The 15,607-nt window shown below is 50.9% G+C and overlaps 7 protein-coding genes across 7 annotated transcripts; 2 read left to right on the top strand and 5 right to left on the bottom strand.

The window, feature by feature from the left end:
* The first annotated feature begins 547 nt into the window (after window positions 1-547).
* BD324DRAFT_81364 (hypothetical protein) lies at window positions 548-1,318 on the top strand. The gene is made up of 4 exons (XM_022019253.1): window positions 548-743; window positions 817-871; window positions 935-980; window positions 1,078-1,318. Exons 1-4 carry the CDS (start codon window positions 637-639, stop codon window positions 1,209-1,211), a joined length of 342 nt encoding a protein of 113 aa, XP_021869978.1. The 5' UTR covers window positions 548-636; the 3' UTR covers window positions 1,212-1,318.
* On the bottom strand, window positions 1,312-3,913 carry BD324DRAFT_631808 (hypothetical protein). Its single transcript, XM_022016467.1, has 6 exons — window positions 3,626-3,913; window positions 3,529-3,572; window positions 2,821-3,474; window positions 2,572-2,767; window positions 1,847-2,523; window positions 1,312-1,785 (listed from the first exon to the last, which is right to left on the bottom strand). The coding sequence occupies exons 1-6, from the start codon at window positions 3,728-3,730 to the stop codon at window positions 1,419-1,421; spliced, it is 2,043 nt and encodes a 680-aa protein (XP_021869977.1). The 5' UTR covers window positions 3,731-3,913; the 3' UTR covers window positions 1,312-1,418.
* Window positions 3,914-4,020: 107 nt separating this feature from the next.
* On the top strand, window positions 4,021-5,440 carry BD324DRAFT_631806 (A1 cistron-splicing factor). The gene is made up of 3 exons (XM_022016466.1): window positions 4,021-4,157; window positions 4,263-4,855; window positions 4,907-5,440. Exons 1-3 carry the CDS (start codon window positions 4,054-4,056, stop codon window positions 5,392-5,394), a joined length of 1,185 nt encoding a protein of 394 aa, XP_021869976.1. The 5' UTR covers window positions 4,021-4,053; the 3' UTR covers window positions 5,395-5,440.
* On the bottom strand, window positions 5,441-6,747 carry BD324DRAFT_631804 (hypothetical protein). Its single transcript, XM_022016465.1, has 7 exons — window positions 6,528-6,747; window positions 6,441-6,475; window positions 6,320-6,388; window positions 6,151-6,266; window positions 5,992-6,098; window positions 5,775-5,946; window positions 5,441-5,719 (listed from the first exon to the last, which is right to left on the bottom strand). Exons 1-7 carry the CDS (start codon window positions 6,706-6,708, stop codon window positions 5,473-5,475), a joined length of 927 nt encoding a protein of 308 aa, XP_021869975.1. The 5' UTR covers window positions 6,709-6,747; the 3' UTR covers window positions 5,441-5,472.
* A 660-nt stretch (window positions 6,748-7,407) lies between these two features.
* Window positions 7,408-9,033, bottom strand: BD324DRAFT_652345 (hypothetical protein; the record flags this gene model as incomplete). Its single annotated transcript, XM_022018474.1, has 7 exons — window positions 7,408-7,527; window positions 7,579-7,821; window positions 7,869-8,105; window positions 8,165-8,364; window positions 8,415-8,525; window positions 8,576-8,623; window positions 8,703-9,033. The coding sequence occupies 7 exons, from the start codon at window positions 9,031-9,033 to the stop codon at window positions 7,408-7,410; spliced, it is 1,290 nt and encodes a 429-aa protein (XP_021869974.1).
* Window positions 9,034-9,363: 330 nt separating this feature from the next.
* Window positions 9,364-11,604, bottom strand: BD324DRAFT_81109 (hypothetical protein). Its single transcript, XM_022019252.1, has 11 exons — window positions 11,508-11,604; window positions 11,343-11,422; window positions 11,154-11,259; window positions 10,971-11,090; window positions 10,677-10,913; window positions 10,551-10,616; window positions 10,123-10,466; window positions 10,006-10,077; window positions 9,877-9,951; window positions 9,734-9,823; window positions 9,364-9,690 (listed from the first exon to the last, which is right to left on the bottom strand). Exons 1-11 carry the CDS (start codon window positions 11,548-11,550, stop codon window positions 9,646-9,648), a joined length of 1,278 nt encoding a protein of 425 aa, XP_021869973.1. The 5' UTR covers window positions 11,551-11,604; the 3' UTR covers window positions 9,364-9,645.
* A 695-nt stretch (window positions 11,605-12,299) lies between these two features.
* BD324DRAFT_631786 (Vps53-like protein) lies at window positions 12,300-15,600 on the bottom strand. The gene is made up of 16 exons (XM_022016464.1): window positions 15,423-15,600; window positions 15,225-15,370; window positions 15,007-15,157; window positions 14,880-14,950; window positions 14,703-14,830; window positions 14,492-14,651; window positions 14,179-14,436; window positions 13,799-14,132; window positions 13,723-13,750; window positions 13,484-13,672; window positions 13,206-13,430; window positions 13,085-13,154; window positions 12,962-13,038; window positions 12,846-12,915; window positions 12,730-12,801; window positions 12,300-12,687 (listed from the first exon to the last, which is right to left on the bottom strand). Exons 1-16 carry the CDS (start codon window positions 15,544-15,546, stop codon window positions 12,361-12,363), a joined length of 2,430 nt encoding a protein of 809 aa, XP_021869972.1. The 5' UTR covers window positions 15,547-15,600; the 3' UTR covers window positions 12,300-12,360.
* Window positions 15,601-15,607: the final 7 nt, after the last annotated feature.

The following is a 15,607-nucleotide window of genomic DNA, read 5'->3' as shown; positions in this document are numbered from 1 at the left end:
CTTTAACCCGAGGCGCATGTCTGTCTCTCTGTGCTCTCTTGAACCCATCGCTTGTAGGTAGGACACGCGCTACGAGCCGAGCCCGCTCGGACTTCTCCACCTGATCTGGAAGCGATTGAGTGTCCTTGATTCCACCTGCCTCAGTATTCAGGACTAGTTCTGAACAATCTTCGCTTGACTCGAGTGGCAATGGAGGCTACGAGGCAAATTTCACGGCCTTCACCAAAAGGGGAAAGGACATACCTGCCTGTTGCCACTGAAGGAGGTGCATTCACGTACAGTAGTGTAGGTACGGACACTTGCATCAAACAGACAAGAACAGCAATGTGCCGCACCGTCAGACTTTGGTCATCCTCTTGTTTTCCAGGCTTCTCCCGCCACCGACAATCTTAATCTATCCGTGAGCTATCCTTCAGCTACTCTTCTGCCGTCCATTAAGCAACGTCAAGTCAGCTGAGCTCGCACCCTCCGGTCAATCTTGGGACTAAGGGACAACTGTGCCATTTCGAGCGTACAATTTTGAGACGCTCGGATCATCCTTGGAACGCAAGCCCTGTCATTCAACTCACTCTTCCAGACAACAGCCATCCCCCCGGGCTGCTAAACGTCCAAGAGCTATAACCTCTAATCTGGTCTATGGATCCCACCGAAGCCAACCTCTTCCTGCAAGATAGACTAGAGCACGCCGCAGAGACGCTCAAGTCAGCTTGGGGTTACGGCGACAAAGAAGGACGCCATGCATTGTGAGGCGGACTTGGGTTTCCCTTCCATGCGATCTTCGCCTTTCGTGGCTGTTAAGCTGATATTGACGTTCAGGAGACGGATGGTCGGGTGGATGGCAGGTATCTGGGAGGATATGCAGGAATTATGGGTCAGTCAAGAAAATCACTCTTGCCACAGACCACAAGACTGACGACGTCTGTTAATCCCTTAGGACGATGAGGGAATGTGGCAAGAAACCTGCGATATCGCCTTGCAAGGTCAGTGAGCGGCTTCCTACATGCCTGTGAGACCTCTATGTATACACAATCGTGTGCAAAGTGACAATTTTTCTTGTGGATCTGTTGACAGTCGCAGCCGTCGCGGATATCCTCCAACTCAACATCCCTCATGATGGGCATCTTCATCTCTTGAAGAATATCAGGCTCCTGTTGTGTCCCGGGCACGCGTGGTCCGATGTAAGTCTGTATGAGCCACCGGTGAATCTATAATAATAATCATAATCAGTGGCCAGTAGACCCAGAGGTCAGCATAGTCCCTAATGCCTGAGTTTACTCCGTCAATGCTGACCCTCCTTCATAGGACGAAAGCAGTAGCAGCGGTAGTAGTCGGATCTTTCAAATGGACGACGTGTAGACCATTCATCAGCAATGTGACATGAAGGGCAAAAGCGTGATACAGTACATGTATCTTGAGTTTCAAGCAGCAAGCGGAGAATGTTTTGCGGCAGGTATAGCTGTCGTTTCGACTCGGAAACCCTTTTCGTCCTCGATATCAATCAAGTTGCCCTCCTGCGGTACACCAACTACTATATCACCCTCTTTCGTCTCCTCAATCTGTCCCGCTTCCACAACTCGACCATCTTCTCCCTTTTCACCTTCGCCCTGAAGATGAACCTCTTTTCCATTCGCCAATTTCATACCGCCCTTGAAGACGCCTTTGGCTGTACGAGTGACGATAGCTTTGCGTCCAACTCCTCGGGCATCCACAAAGATGACAACGGCATTTCGAACAGACCCGCCGAGCAACGCTGTAGCTTGTCCAGCATCAGGACCGTATTTGTGACTGATAGCGAAAATTGAAAAGTGATCAGCCAAGAAATGTCATTTAGATAGTATCTACTCACTGAGCAGCACTCGCTGCTGCGTTCGTGCCGTTTGTAATGAGATCGCTCGTCGTTGCCTCGACGCTGCTCAAAACAACTTCGGCAGAATTGATGAATCGCTTGAACAGGCTCTTTGCTTTATCTGTGGTCGACGAAGAAGAGGAGGTGGTCCTGTCTCGGAACGACCGTGGTTCCTCCGTTATCTGTTTTGCGAACAATTCACCGTCCTCTGGGATGGGAATCTGTCTTCCGATCACCCTGTTGGGGTCTGACCCTTCTACAGAGACAGACGCCAGACGTTGAGCCAGAGGAATTCTGATTCCGCTGCTACTTGGGCTCGCCGAAATACTGCTCGGTGGGCTGGTCGCACTCCTGCCAGGGGAAAGATGACTAGGTTTGGGAGGGATCGGAGGAGATGCTGCTTGTGGAGAAGAGGCTAATTTGTCGTCCAGTTCGAGAGCCGAAACGCCACTTTCAAGACTGTTGCGGGGCTCTGGCGAATTGTCACCAGTGATCGGTGACGTGGATGGAGAGACTCGTCGGCCGACGGGACTAGCTAGGAGTGACCCGGATCTTGGAGACCCAGACAACATTGGCGAGCCAGTGAGACTATCCCTCGACCCACGGCGTTGCTTAATGGCCTCGACAGCCGGATCAATACCTTTCTCAAAGCCAACGTCGATCACCTTGCCGATGGCCTGTGAGGCGCCGTCAGCAATGACGTACTGAGACATTATGCAGCTCACATCGTCAATCTTCTTCATAGTCTTCTTTGTCACCACCAGGCTCTTCGCGCTCGCATTATGCGCCTTTCGGATGTTGTTCTTGGTGGTCGGCGAGAATTTGACGGGCTCAGCTCGAGGTGTAGTGTTGCGGATGAAAGCTTCTGAGCCTTCATTCATCTTCTTCGATGACCACTGGCCAAACGAAAGGATCTTTGTGCTGAGTGATAAGTCAGCATGCTTGGCTTCTCGGACCAAGGTATGACAGCCGACCTCAGATTGTGTGCACCTCTGAGCATCCAATCGTCCATATCTTCCTCTTTGAACGTCTTGACCTTGACCGAATGAGAGTATCCTTGTATATCACCTCCGAAATCGAGTACGACAGGTCTGGATTTGTCCGTTGCGGCGATATTGGCTCCTTCCTCCGCTGTCATCTCCTGATCCATTTCTCCTATGATTTCTCCATTATCCTCATTGACGAGCAGCAGCTTGCCACGGACTGCTTCGGGTAAAGGCTCGGACGAAGAAGCGTTAATTCCAGAGAATGTCGAGCTTCCCAACGGCTTCGCTTCTACCCCGTCAAGTGCCGTGGCTTTCTCTCCTAGACATTCATATTGCCTCAAAAGGACCTCGAACGACTCAAGGTCTTCCAGATCCGCTGAAGATGATGGCTTGGGCAGCATGAGGTTCAAGTACATGTCTTTGCGTTTCTCCGAAGGAATGTGGTATTGAACGCCTTCTACTGGCTGAGGCAGAGGCTGCAGATGCTGTTTTGGAATCAAGACCTTTTCGAACGATTCGCCAATTTTTAGAATAAGCCAGAAATCATGCGTTGGGACAGGTGGATCCGATGGTGATGGTGCGAATGGGTTGGCCGTCTGATGCCCTACCTCTGGAGGTATTGGTACAGAGACGCATTCGATCCTATAGAGGGGATCAGTTTGACACGCGCCTGGGACACAGTGGAGAGTCGCTTACCTGAGTTCCCCTCGCGCCAAGAGAATGGCCTGACCCTCTATGACCTGAGGGCTTGCTTAAACATATGCATGCCTGCGTGCCACTATCGCGCACTCACCTGCTTCACATTGCTATCTTGAATGGTCAGAAGAAGGTAACCCTCAGCATCACCCAGATCCGGCGAGTTGCTTGATCCTGATATGGTGGAGGTGAGCGAGCTCATGGTTGGTTCCAAGCCAATCAGGGCGGCCAGAAGATCCGTCAGTCTTCTTACAAGTCCAACAACGGGTTGGGCAGGCTCAGGCTAATGATGTTCAGGTCTTGACAGCTCTCCAAGATCCAAGGCAGTTCCACAGCTGTAGATGTGATTGAAGAGAACGATGATGATGATGTAGATCAATGTATGCCCCGCGCAGAGTTTGCCTCCACCTTCCTCTCAAAAAATACGATCGAATCTGACGTCAGATCGACCCAAAAAAGATTTCGGGCGAACAATCCTAAAAATAATGAAAAGACACCCTCTAACTTGCGCTGCGTCTCTGAGCAATGGATAGGCTCACCTCAGCTCAAGCTCAAGCTCTTTTCGAGGCTGGAGGCTTTATCATCATATCTGATCTCCCGCAAGGTAGCGAATTCGGCATTGATGGAACGTGAGTCGAGCTTCTTTGGGAGATCAGAGGAGTAGGCGGCTCGACAAGCGTGTCGGATGGCACGACCGACAATTGAGAGGCATAAGAGCTGACTCTTGCGACTAGATACCATGTCACTCGTCGATTCTCAGGGATAAAATTCTTGCCTCCTGGTCTCCACCTGATCACTTGGTCTCCTCCTCCCTCATCTACACCTGGACCATCTACCATTCCCATTAAATCTGCTCTCCTTCGAATAACAAAACCAAAAGAACGGCTCGTTTTATCCTATGACACCGCTACAGAGTCGATAGCTACGCAGGACACCGATCAGGTATCGATCATATCGGATGATCATGTTCGGACGTTGGACCCAGAGCTGGCACCGTACCCATTTAACAATTCAGAAAAATGGTCCCAGTTGACCAATCTGATCGATGAACGTATCCTGGATGAAGTCGTAGGTCCTGATGGACGCGTTGATGGAATCATGTTGGTAGATGGAGAGGAGGATGAATTGGGAGAGCTGAAGAAAGCATCACTGCGGAACGGGAAACCCTTATTGGATGCCTCGAAGGGAGAAATTAAGCGATTGACATTCCCCAAATTCGACTTGAGGCGGAGCTGGAGATCAGGAGCTGTTGGTGACGAAGTCACAAGATACTCTCAGGACAAGAGCTGGCTCATGGGGGAGCTCATCAAAAAGAAGTTCGACAATAGTGAGTGTGGATTCAGCTCTAGAATGCAGATCCGCCCGCTCATCAATATAGAATATATGAGGATCCTATCCTACCTGCAGCTCTCCTTTGTCCTCCTACTCCACCTCTCATCATATTCATGCCTCATGGTGTACAAGCGGTTCTTCGCCCTTCTCACACGCTCAGCAGATTTACTTCAATCACCATCCTCCTACATAGATACTGGAACGACGAATGATTTGGCATCTCTATACACGGCTTTCCTTCGAAGCCTGACTGCTCAATTCGACGCCTTACCTGAGACGATCTTCGAAAGCGAGCTGCCGGAGATGGACCTCTTTTTCCTAGATGAGTTAGAGTACCTACGTGGTAATCTTGGATCCGGAATGGTGGATTGGATAGCAGACGATCGTGCACGGATACAAGAGGCTTGGAAGCTCTTACAAGGGGTCGTGGTTAAGTGGAGATGGGATCTCAAACCCATCGTTGTTGGAGAAGCCGTCGATGACGACGACGATATTGAGGACGGCGAATACGCCCCAGTAGTCGTCGAGGAATAATCAAGCGGGATAGCTATCCTTTTTTGCCAGATCCAGCATAGGCTTGAGCCGGCTATACTTGATGCATGAATACCATTTTTACAGGATGAACGGTATGATGACCTTTCTCCCCTTTGGAAATCGCACTCCAAAGGTCTTTTCGTACCATCTTTGAGTTCTTATAGCTCGAGGCAGCATTGATGCGATCAAGAAAGCTACAAACATCCAACTAGGATGAAGAAGCTGTTGAGGTTGCCAATAATCACTGACGAACGGTATCTTGTGATCTGGGACTGAGATGAACAAAGAAGGCGCAGAGGCACAGGCAAAGCAGATCCATTCGAACCTGCATTTCGGATTATCCGATCAGCCAAATCAATCGGAGACGAATGTAGACTCACCATTCTGCCAGGTAATTGGGATGCGAGACGAGGCTGTACAGCCCGGCTCTAGGAATAGCATATCGACCTCCCGAGGCTTTCTTGTCCTTCTCTTCTTCTGATAGGTATTGCCCGCCGAATCGTCGAGCATGCTTAGGTCGGCGAAGATCATTGAGTATCTCATCATGCACAACTGGGCGTAGCGTGAGATGAGCATGCTTTTTCTGCCTCTACCTACTGTTGAGGATCAAGCCAATCGCCCAGCCCGACAGCAGGCCGTAGAACGCCTTGCCTGATCGATTCGTAGGATAGTAAGCCAGAGCGGTGTACAGGCAGTATGCGTTACTATATCAAAGTCAGTCACACTGTGAGCATCCTCAACAACGACCATACTGACAGCAAGTTGTAGGACCCGGCTGTAATGGGTACAATGATGTTCGAAGGCGATCTCGAAGGAGACAGAATCAGAGGAGAGATAATTGCACGGTGGATGTAGTGGGTGATGTAGCAGCCCTGACCTAAGTCAGCCAATCTGCTCCCCGATGAAGGTAAGAAAGCCTCCTGACAGCAATAATAAACGATTTTGCCGACAAGGCTCGAGGCGACTTGAGAATGTTGTATAACATTGTCAGGGGCTAGAATCATTCGGTCAGATAGTCGGGTATCACGAAGGGGACAATGACTGACAGCTACGATTTCCATGGCTGCCCAAGCGATGTTACCTGAGACTCAAATCAATGTCTGTTTCCTCATGGCTATTAGATCATCTCTCACCATTCATCCAGAGCAGCTTACTCCCCTGACCATCTTGCCTTGCGAATCTGCCAAACGGCGCATCGATCCCCCATAGAGTGAGAGGGAAATGAATCGGTAAGAGGTGATACAGGCCTAGTAAGGAGAAGAACTTGACAGGCGGAGCAGGAATGCTGGATACGGCGCTGAAGTAAGCGCCCATTTGTTCTATGTATCTCTGTGTATAGCAAAGGAGTTAACGTTGAAGATCGACTACCGAACCGAAATCCGCACGTCATCAATTGACCGTCCGCGAATCCGGAGATCGGCATGACTATGACCGATACGGTGGCCGGAGCAACTCTCAGCTGATTGGAACTCAATGTATCATTGTTCGTCATGAGCTACATCATCGCTCAGGCTTTGCCCAAAGACGCAGTGGAAGATGCCAGAGCGCGAGGTCTTTATTTCAACAACAACGCCGAGCTTCGAAGGTACTCAGCAGCATTGGAAGGCTACGAATTCGATAATTACGGCGGCCTCTGGGCTTTCTGGAATGGCTCCACAGTTGGTGCGCTTGCTACCGGGACATACAATACCGCACTCGATAAGACTGTTCTGACAGGTGAAGGGTGCTCTTACGACGCTTCAGAATCAGCAAACCGGGATGGGCGCGACCTGTCGGAGAAAAGAACAGGCAATGATCAGATTGTGGACGAGAATCCCAAGGGAGTGCGAAAATTCATCCACGGCCTGCTAAGCGTGACTTGCTTTGTGACGGTCACCCCTCGAACGCCCGCTCAGCCTTGGAGACTTGGAGAATCGACCCATGGACAGGATGGAGCCTGTAGCATACACCTTGTTCTGAATGCATCGTTGTATAGTTCCCATGTACAAGTCTACCTCCCACATACTGACTCAATCATTCTACACTCTGACCCAGAGTGAACGGCTCATGACCGGTCTCTGCAGCCTCTTCTCGTAATTCTCTATCGATTGGGACAGCCCCTATACCACTGCCACCGAGAGGCACGTCGTTGCCCTGGGCACGCCGTAAGCTTGAGCATCTAGTTCAGGTAGCGAATAAACTCACCATCAAAGACCTCATAATATCACTGAGGGAGATTATACCGACTAATCTTCCGGGTTGAGAATCCTCAGGTCCAGCAACGACAACCAATCGATGCACCCTCCTCATTCTGATAAGGCTGAATACGGCACTGAGTGAGCTCTTCGGAGAGCAAGTCACCACTCCGGGGAAGTCGGCTGTACGTTGTTTCAGAGCTTGAGCGATGGTGAGGTCCAAGGCTTGGTAAGCGCCATTGCGGACCAGCGTCTGAGCAAGTCATGAGCTGAGATGTGGAAGGAGATAGATGAGCTTACAATGACATCGACTGTCTCGTAGAGGTCCAAGACTTTGCCATTATCATCCACTATCGGGACAGCGGAGATACCTCGTTCCGAAAACATATGAACGACATCGAAGACGGCAGTCTGCATCGTAGCCGTAGCGATGGGGTAGAATTGATTTTCACTGTTAGAGTCGTGCTCGGGCGAAACGTATGTGCCGATTCCGAGATCCTGAAGCGTCGAGGTGAGGTACTGGGTGATATCGCGACACTAGGGGTCGAGGATTTGACATCAGCGAGAGCCATTTGAGTCTCAGAGAAATGACTCACATTCGTGGCGATGAACTTGAGCACTCTGTACTGGGTCAAGACGGAAATGACGACTTCTCCATTGGTCTGTGTGTCCTTGTCTATCAGAGGTAAACGACGAGCATGTGTGCGAATGAGGAATCTACAGGCGTCGTAGAGAGGTCTGAGGGGATGGACGGAAAGGAGTGGCGGTGGAGGGACGCTGAGAGTCTTTTCGACCTCTACATGGATAGATCAGACTTAAAGTCGAAGCCAGTGCTTGGGCGCGTACCTCTGATACGGAACAATCTGATCTGTTCAACGTCTGCGGCCGCGCCTTCCCAACTTGAGGTGTGATAATAATACTGTATCAGGTGGATGACATCTTGGACGGTGAACATCCCTGACAGATATATCAGAAGAGCTCGCTGGACTGCTGGCATTGTGACTCACCGGCAAATTTTGCCTCTGCTGTGTTCCACAACGGGGCAGATACCACATCTGGTTGTGAGTTAGCCCTGCTTTTGCGATACAGGACAGGGTGGTCTGTTTCATGCCCCCTTCCTCCTCCCTCACTCACTGTACAACAACATGACCTCCAGGGCCTTCTTAACTTTCAAAGTCGTATCCAGGACGATCAGCCGAAATGATACTGGAAATACATCATAACTCGAGCGTTCTCTCAGAAAGCTCCGGAGTGCTTCGACAGCCTCGTCATGGGATAAGATCTTCGGCACCATGGGAGGATGTACGACCCGCGACGGTCTTCTGCCAAGACCTCCCGAGCTCGTTCCCGTCGATGTGGACTGGCGTCTAGGTCCTCTGGATGTTGATGTATTGCGGTGGAGTGAAGAGGAGGGAGGTGATGAGATGGGGATAGGAGCAGCAGGAGCATGCGAAGAGGATGACATGGTCCGAGAGACGGGGCAACGGCGGTCGTGAGGAGACAAGTGGTGAGGACGGTGAGGTGATGCGTCCTGCGTCCGAGAGAGCAAACGTCTGGTGGCGGGCGCGAGAGCCGGGTGCGGCAGAGCACGAAAGGGATAGTTCAGATCAAGTGAAGACTGATTCTGGGCCAATGAAGCTGTTGATGGTGCAGGAGGTCGCACGTCAAATTGACTGTCTATCCGCGTTTGCAGAGCGTTATGTACTGCTCAAGGTCCCTGGCGGGATGACTGGCCTCGATCCACTATGCTTCGAGACCAGGCTAATGAATCACGGTCGTGCAGTGTACAGGCTGCTCATATCGCGAGACGAGCTGGGTCGCTTGGCTGATAACGGCAACTTCTCACAGCGTGACTTTATATGCCACATCACGCTTCAAGCCATATCGGGGCCTGATTATTAGGCTGTAGATCTATATACAACCAGGTTGATGAGTGACCCCTTGCTCTCCGGCAGCCAGCCATCGTCAACACTGTCCAGCCAGTGTGCTCTATTCGCCCGGCGTTCTTGAGGTACCATGGCGCTCATTTTAACGCTGGTTGAAAAGCCGATTCCTGGTCTGGAGGAGGTAACTCCTTTCACAGTATTATACTCAGAATGTCCTCTAGGAACGGCACATGAAGCTGCACCGGGTGATCAGCCACGACGACCTCTCTCACGCCTCACTGGAATCTCAGTCCCATTGTGCAAAGTCTTGGGATTCAGCTCGCCAATATGACGACTCCACTCCTCTCTCAAGAGGACACTGTCATTTTGCTGTGTGGCGTTAGTCCACCACCCATAGGGCAGCAAGGGCCGTTATTGCTCACTATGGCAAAGTAGTTGAAACCCAAAACCTCCGCGACGCATTGATAGTCACGGATGAAGGAGTCATAGGGGAAGAGCTGTTGGGAAGAGGTTCAACAAATGATTGCTATCTGCTTCGGACCTCGACTCGCCTCGATCACTGTTGATCCTTCTGGCATCCAGACAAGATGGGTCATTCCATTCCCATGGATCCCAAGAAGTACCTATAGACGATCAGTTCCGGCTCGAAGTCCCTCAGCACTGCTTACTGAGGCATCAGACACGATCTCGATTTGCTGTTCTGGCGTTAAATCCTCCAAGATGACATGTTTCCAACGTATGACGCCACGAGCTTGCATGCTCTCGCCGAGGGCCAACAACGCATATTGCGACTCCTGACTCATCCGTCTTTCGGTGGATTGTCTGTCGATATACACGATGACAGGTATAGGATCGCTTGGCTTGGCTATCCCCAGAGACTTGAAGACCTTTTGTCGAGCTGGGTCGAAGAATCCTTTCGGTTTCGCTTGGGCGTAGACCGGCAATGCCATCTTGTTCCAATCTTGCGCTAATTTGTTGTGATTCTGGGATGCCCATCGGTCAACAATGAGGACTGCAAGGGAGAGTCAGCGAGGATATCAATTTAGTGAGAAACAAAGGTCTGGCAGCCTGGCCTGCGGAAGAAATTGAACCCTACCCTGTGGCAAGAAGACAGTTTTGTTTCCAGCAGTCATGGTCGTCCATTGATCTGAATCGATGACATCTGTAGGATTCAACGGTGAGCACTTGCTCTAGATAGGTATGACGCAGCGTGTATACTCACTCGCACCGAACATAGCCTTGACGACGACATTGTTCATGCCCCATCTATCCCGCCAGCCCGGTTCCCACGGGATCGCCAAACGTGCCGGCAGCGGATCAGATTCGGCGTTTGAAGATATCAGGTTTCTTCGATGGGCTCGCGGAGTGGCTGCAAGAGCTGCAAGACCACCGAGAAGATCCTCCGTTACGAAATGGTAATAATGCCACATGAAATGAAATCCAGCTTCGTTGAACAGTACTGTGAGGGATAAGGCGTCAGTCCGGCCCACAAGGTCGATCCTTGAAGATGATTCACATGTCAGACCATCCAAGCGAATGTCCGCCGTAGAAGGATCACCCATTGATCCAATTTCAACCTTGAATGGATCGCTGGAGATCATGTGGGCAGAGACACCGTCCAGCCGTTCAGGAATATCTGCGAGGAAGCGGGGGCGCGTTAATGGGTTGTCCCAATTGCCCAGTGACTCCTGAGGCTTACAGAATGTCCGATCAACGATCCAGACATTATCCAGTATCATAAATCCGGGGACTTGACCACCCGTCCTCCCAGGCACAGCGCGAACCGGAACCTCTGCGTCTGCAGTCTGCGGGACGATCCCAACAATTGTATCAGCTTATCGGTCACGAGCCACGGGAGGGGATAGATTTTGATTTCACGCCAACTCACCCATGCTGATGGCAGCAGGAATGGCAGAGGGTCCATCCATATATGCAGGACGACCACCAAGAGACAGGTGACAGCCAACGCTACGAAGTTTGGGAATTTTTTAAGCTCCTTTTCAACCCGTGCGAGCGCCGCCCAAATTTCCCCACCGGGCATCATCGAGCTCACCAGTGAGAGTGGTAGTCCTGCGTGGACTCCTACTGCCGACCATCTGTGTGAGTGAGTGAGTGAGTGACTGAAGACTGTATCAGTCTTACAATGTTGGAATCCCCAAAAGCCATTGTCGTCACCTGACCTTAATTCGGGGTTTGTGTACGGTGCTGTGTTGGTGTGACATGTGACCCGCCTTGGCCGAAAGAAAAAAAATTACTGCGACATTTTCCCGGTCAAACTACCGTTCCAACAAAGGAGGAGAACATGAACAACAAAGGAAAACAGCACTACCGTTCCAACAAAGGGAAAACATGAACATTGAACGGTTGTCCTTTGTTGGAACGGTACCGTTCATGTTTAGTTTTCCTTTGTTGGAACGGTAGTGCGTCCTTCGCATCATTTCATGACATTCTCCAACCACCTTGACATGCATCGATGGCGTCTTCTTCACTCTGCAACTACCACACGTTCCATCATGTCGCAACGGTCGTAATGTGACGACCATGAACACAAGTCGAATATCCGGTGTTGCTTTCGTTTGAACCTAAAGACACGATAGACCAAAATAATAGACTTTGACGTGAAGATTGAGTCTGGACCCATGGACACTGCGATAGTCAGGTGGGGATCGGCAAGATACAGCTTGTCGACAGGGTTCTGATTCCCGGCGTGGTACGAGTTCCGGCGTGGTACGAGTTTCGGCTCGTCTGCTACCAATACGCTCATGGGCAATCTCCCGGACTCCTTGATGCTACTCCCGACTGCTGTCAGCCGGTATACTGGACCAACTAACGACACCGCCGCACATCCCATCAGATGCATCATTTTGATCATGCCCTGTATTATGCTCGCCAAGTGCGAGCCGAGCCTAATCAGGCCTAGGTCTAGTCGCAAAGCTGACCAACCGCCTAAAGTCACCAAAAGGCTTGGTAGATTCTGGCCGGTGCCCATCTCTTGATGATCCCTCGACACTCCCTCCCCGACTCAGAAGATCAGGTAAACCTGAGCTTGGGCCCGTGGGCGAGAACGGGTGCCCAACCGTAGGCGACAGGACACCCTTGTCCGCTGATGGATCCATATCGAGAGCAGTGAGAAAGGATGTATCGGACAAATCGTCCTTGTTCGAAGTGACCGACAGAAAGATGTCGAGTAGCCTCTGTTGATCTGTCCGAGGCGTGCCTTTAAGGTCGAGAATCTGCATTTGAGATTAGCGCGGAAGTGGATGGACCGTGCCTACCTTCTGGAAGTTGCTGAATGACCTATCTCCAATGAGCAAACAATAGTTCTGGACAAAGCCCTCCGGAGGATCCTAAATCTGTCAGCTTGGTATCACATGGAAGTCAGATCACTCACATCGGGAGCGAGCACGACCTTGAGCATGGTTTCCAGTTGTCCAGTGTTTTTCGTGACATATTTCGTGTATCTTTACCGGGATCAGCGCCGGGTGCGTGGAGTCCGAATTGACTTACGCGTTCGCGGCCGCTTCTGGCTGTGGATCCGGAAGACTCAACAAGCAAGACTTGACCGCTTGGACATCGAGAAGAATCTGCTTCAGGGTCAGCAAAGTGCTAGTGAGAAATCTTTCTGCACACCTGTTCCGCGCCGATCTTCTTCAAAGGTCTGCTCTTAACTACAGCCTGTGTGAATCGAGCCATGACGACCCTAGGAGCCGAAAGTCAGCTTGAAGAACGTTCATCTGACATCTGTACCTACCCAACAGCACGATCCGCGAAGGTCCTCAGGTATCTCTTTGACTCGATCCTAGCCCGTACAACCTCGGCAACCTGCTTAATACACCCCACGAGATCTACGACGTAGGCCGATCGTCCAGATACGTTCTCCAAGTGAATCCACGGAGTCTTCAGTATTGCTGAGAAAGCAGGTTCGCAAGCGGCTTCTAGTTCCCTGAGAATAGTGGTGATGCACTGGGAGATCGTGCTGGCAAGTGTCAACAGGAACCTTGCGCGCCCAGAGATGGCGATGTAACGTACCTCGTAAAGGTGTCTCGTTCCGCAGCGAAAGAGATCTCCTCCTTGTACTGGTCATCGATCTTATCTTTGACCCGCTCTTCAAGCTGTAAAGAAGTATTTTGGCAGTACTCGGCAGTATTGAGGATGACACAAGCATTTCGAATTTCTTGCAGATTCAGCCTGCCCTCAACAGATTTGCGACTGAGATCGCTACGTTCTCATCAGCATTCCCAATCTTGAAGGGTTTTTTATGGACTAACCGCTTCATGCCGGCAATAAGCACTTCATCTGGAACACTCGTCAACATGACGGGATTGTGGTATGTCATGTACCTACCAGAGTACACCTTGAGCCATTTGCCAAAGACCTTCGCGAGCGCTGTCATGGGCTCCCCAGTGGTGTACTTGCCGCACTGCTCCAACGTCTGAGCGTAGAAGTAGAACAACTCCGTCGAGCTGGGTAAGACTGTTGGACCCGTCGCCTCGGTCTCGTCTGCGACTGCTCCTTCCAACGACGAGCGGGATCGAGCGCCACGATATTGCGAGAGCATATCCGAGATGGCCCGATCTTGTGCGTCGACATACACTGAAAAGTACGGCGTGAAGACGCTTGAGATGATCCATTTGCCTGGAGTCTGAGTAGTTGGGCCACCCACAGTCACATCTTCGAACTGCGTTGACGTTAGAACAGACGAGGCTATTCTGTGGTAGACTCACGGGCATCTCGAATCGCGCGGCAAAGGCGGATTCAAAATCCAATGTGCTCTGAAGGGCATCCAGTAGGACAGCGACATTTGGTTTGCCTTTCCCCAAAACATTCGACATGTCTGCTCGTGTATACTCGGAGAAATTTGCAACCAGTAGCCTTGTAACTTCCCACGAGGATGGGAAGAGTGTCGCAGTCTCCTCATCGTGATATTTGAGGACACGTCGAAACCAAGCATATCGACGTGGAACATTGTCCAGCTGACCAGCCTGACAAAAACAGTCAGTGCTGTCTGCCTGCCGAGAAATCAACCTGACAGCCCACCTCCTCGGTCGATCGAAAGATGCGACGATATTCCGCGAGCTCAATTTGCAGATATCTTTCGACGATGTGGTTTCTGAAGTCCCCTCCGAGAACGTCAATGACAAGGCAGACATTTCGGATGGTCTCGGGGTCAGCAGGTTGATTGGGACTATTGCGAAAGCTGAACGTGCGAGATTCAGCAAGGCTTCTCAAATGAAAGACGCAGGCTTACAAGAGGTCCATCTCAGCGGCCACCTTTTCTTGTATTGATTTCCTGGCTTCCTCTGCAGATTTGAACAGCTCCGCTACTACTGCGATGGTGCTCAATGGCTTGAGTGGTGTCATCAAGTGCATCACTGCCTTCAGAGATCGTCAACCACGCGTTCTACAATAGTGGAAGCCAGCTCACCGAAAGGGCGGTGGACATCTCTCTATAATTCTTTGTCGGCAAAAGGTCTTGCAGCTGCTGGTGTGCATTCCCTGAAGTCCAGTATTTAATGATATAACGTATGTGAAAAGACCAGACTTGGACTGACTCAACATCTCCCATCTCTCCAAGGTCTGAATTGCCCCCGTGAGATTTCGTTTAGCTGTGTCCAACCTCTGGATGTCGGTGGTGATAGCTTTGACAATAGCCTCTGCTTCAGCGGCCTTCTCTCGGATAACATTGATTTGAGACATAAGTTGCTGTCGTCGAAGATCAGTGGGGCCGGTTTCATCAAACATGCGCATCCAACTGGCGCGCTCCGCTCACCCCTATTTGACTCTGTATTCTGCTCATTTTACCCGGATCTTGATCACGCCTCAGTTCGGATTTCAATTGGGCTATCCGGTCTTTACGGTCCAGGATTTCCAGCTGTAGACGAGCTTGTATCTGCTGATGTCGGGACAAAGATCCCTCTGCAATGCACATGAGCACATCATGGAGAGTCTGAAGTTTGACAGGACGTACCACTGGCAAAGTCTTGTGATAGTCGAGCCATGACTCTCTCCGTGAGGCTGGCGCTCGATTTTGAGGGACCCGCAGTGGGCTGATCCTCACGGATCGGGGAGGACATGGTACCTGCCGTTACCATTGGAAGCAGGCAACGGGAAGAAGAGATAGACACAAAGTCAAAGTATGAGTACCGATACGTC

This window comes from Kockovaella imperatae, assembly GCF_002102565.1.
Source record: "Kockovaella imperatae strain NRRL Y-17943 chromosome Unknown BD324scaffold_10, whole genome shotgun sequence".
Taxonomy (NCBI): Eukaryota; Fungi; Basidiomycota; class Tremellomycetes; order Tremellales; family Cuniculitremaceae; genus Kockovaella; species Kockovaella imperatae.
This window is presented reverse-complemented; position numbering and strand designations above follow the sequence as displayed.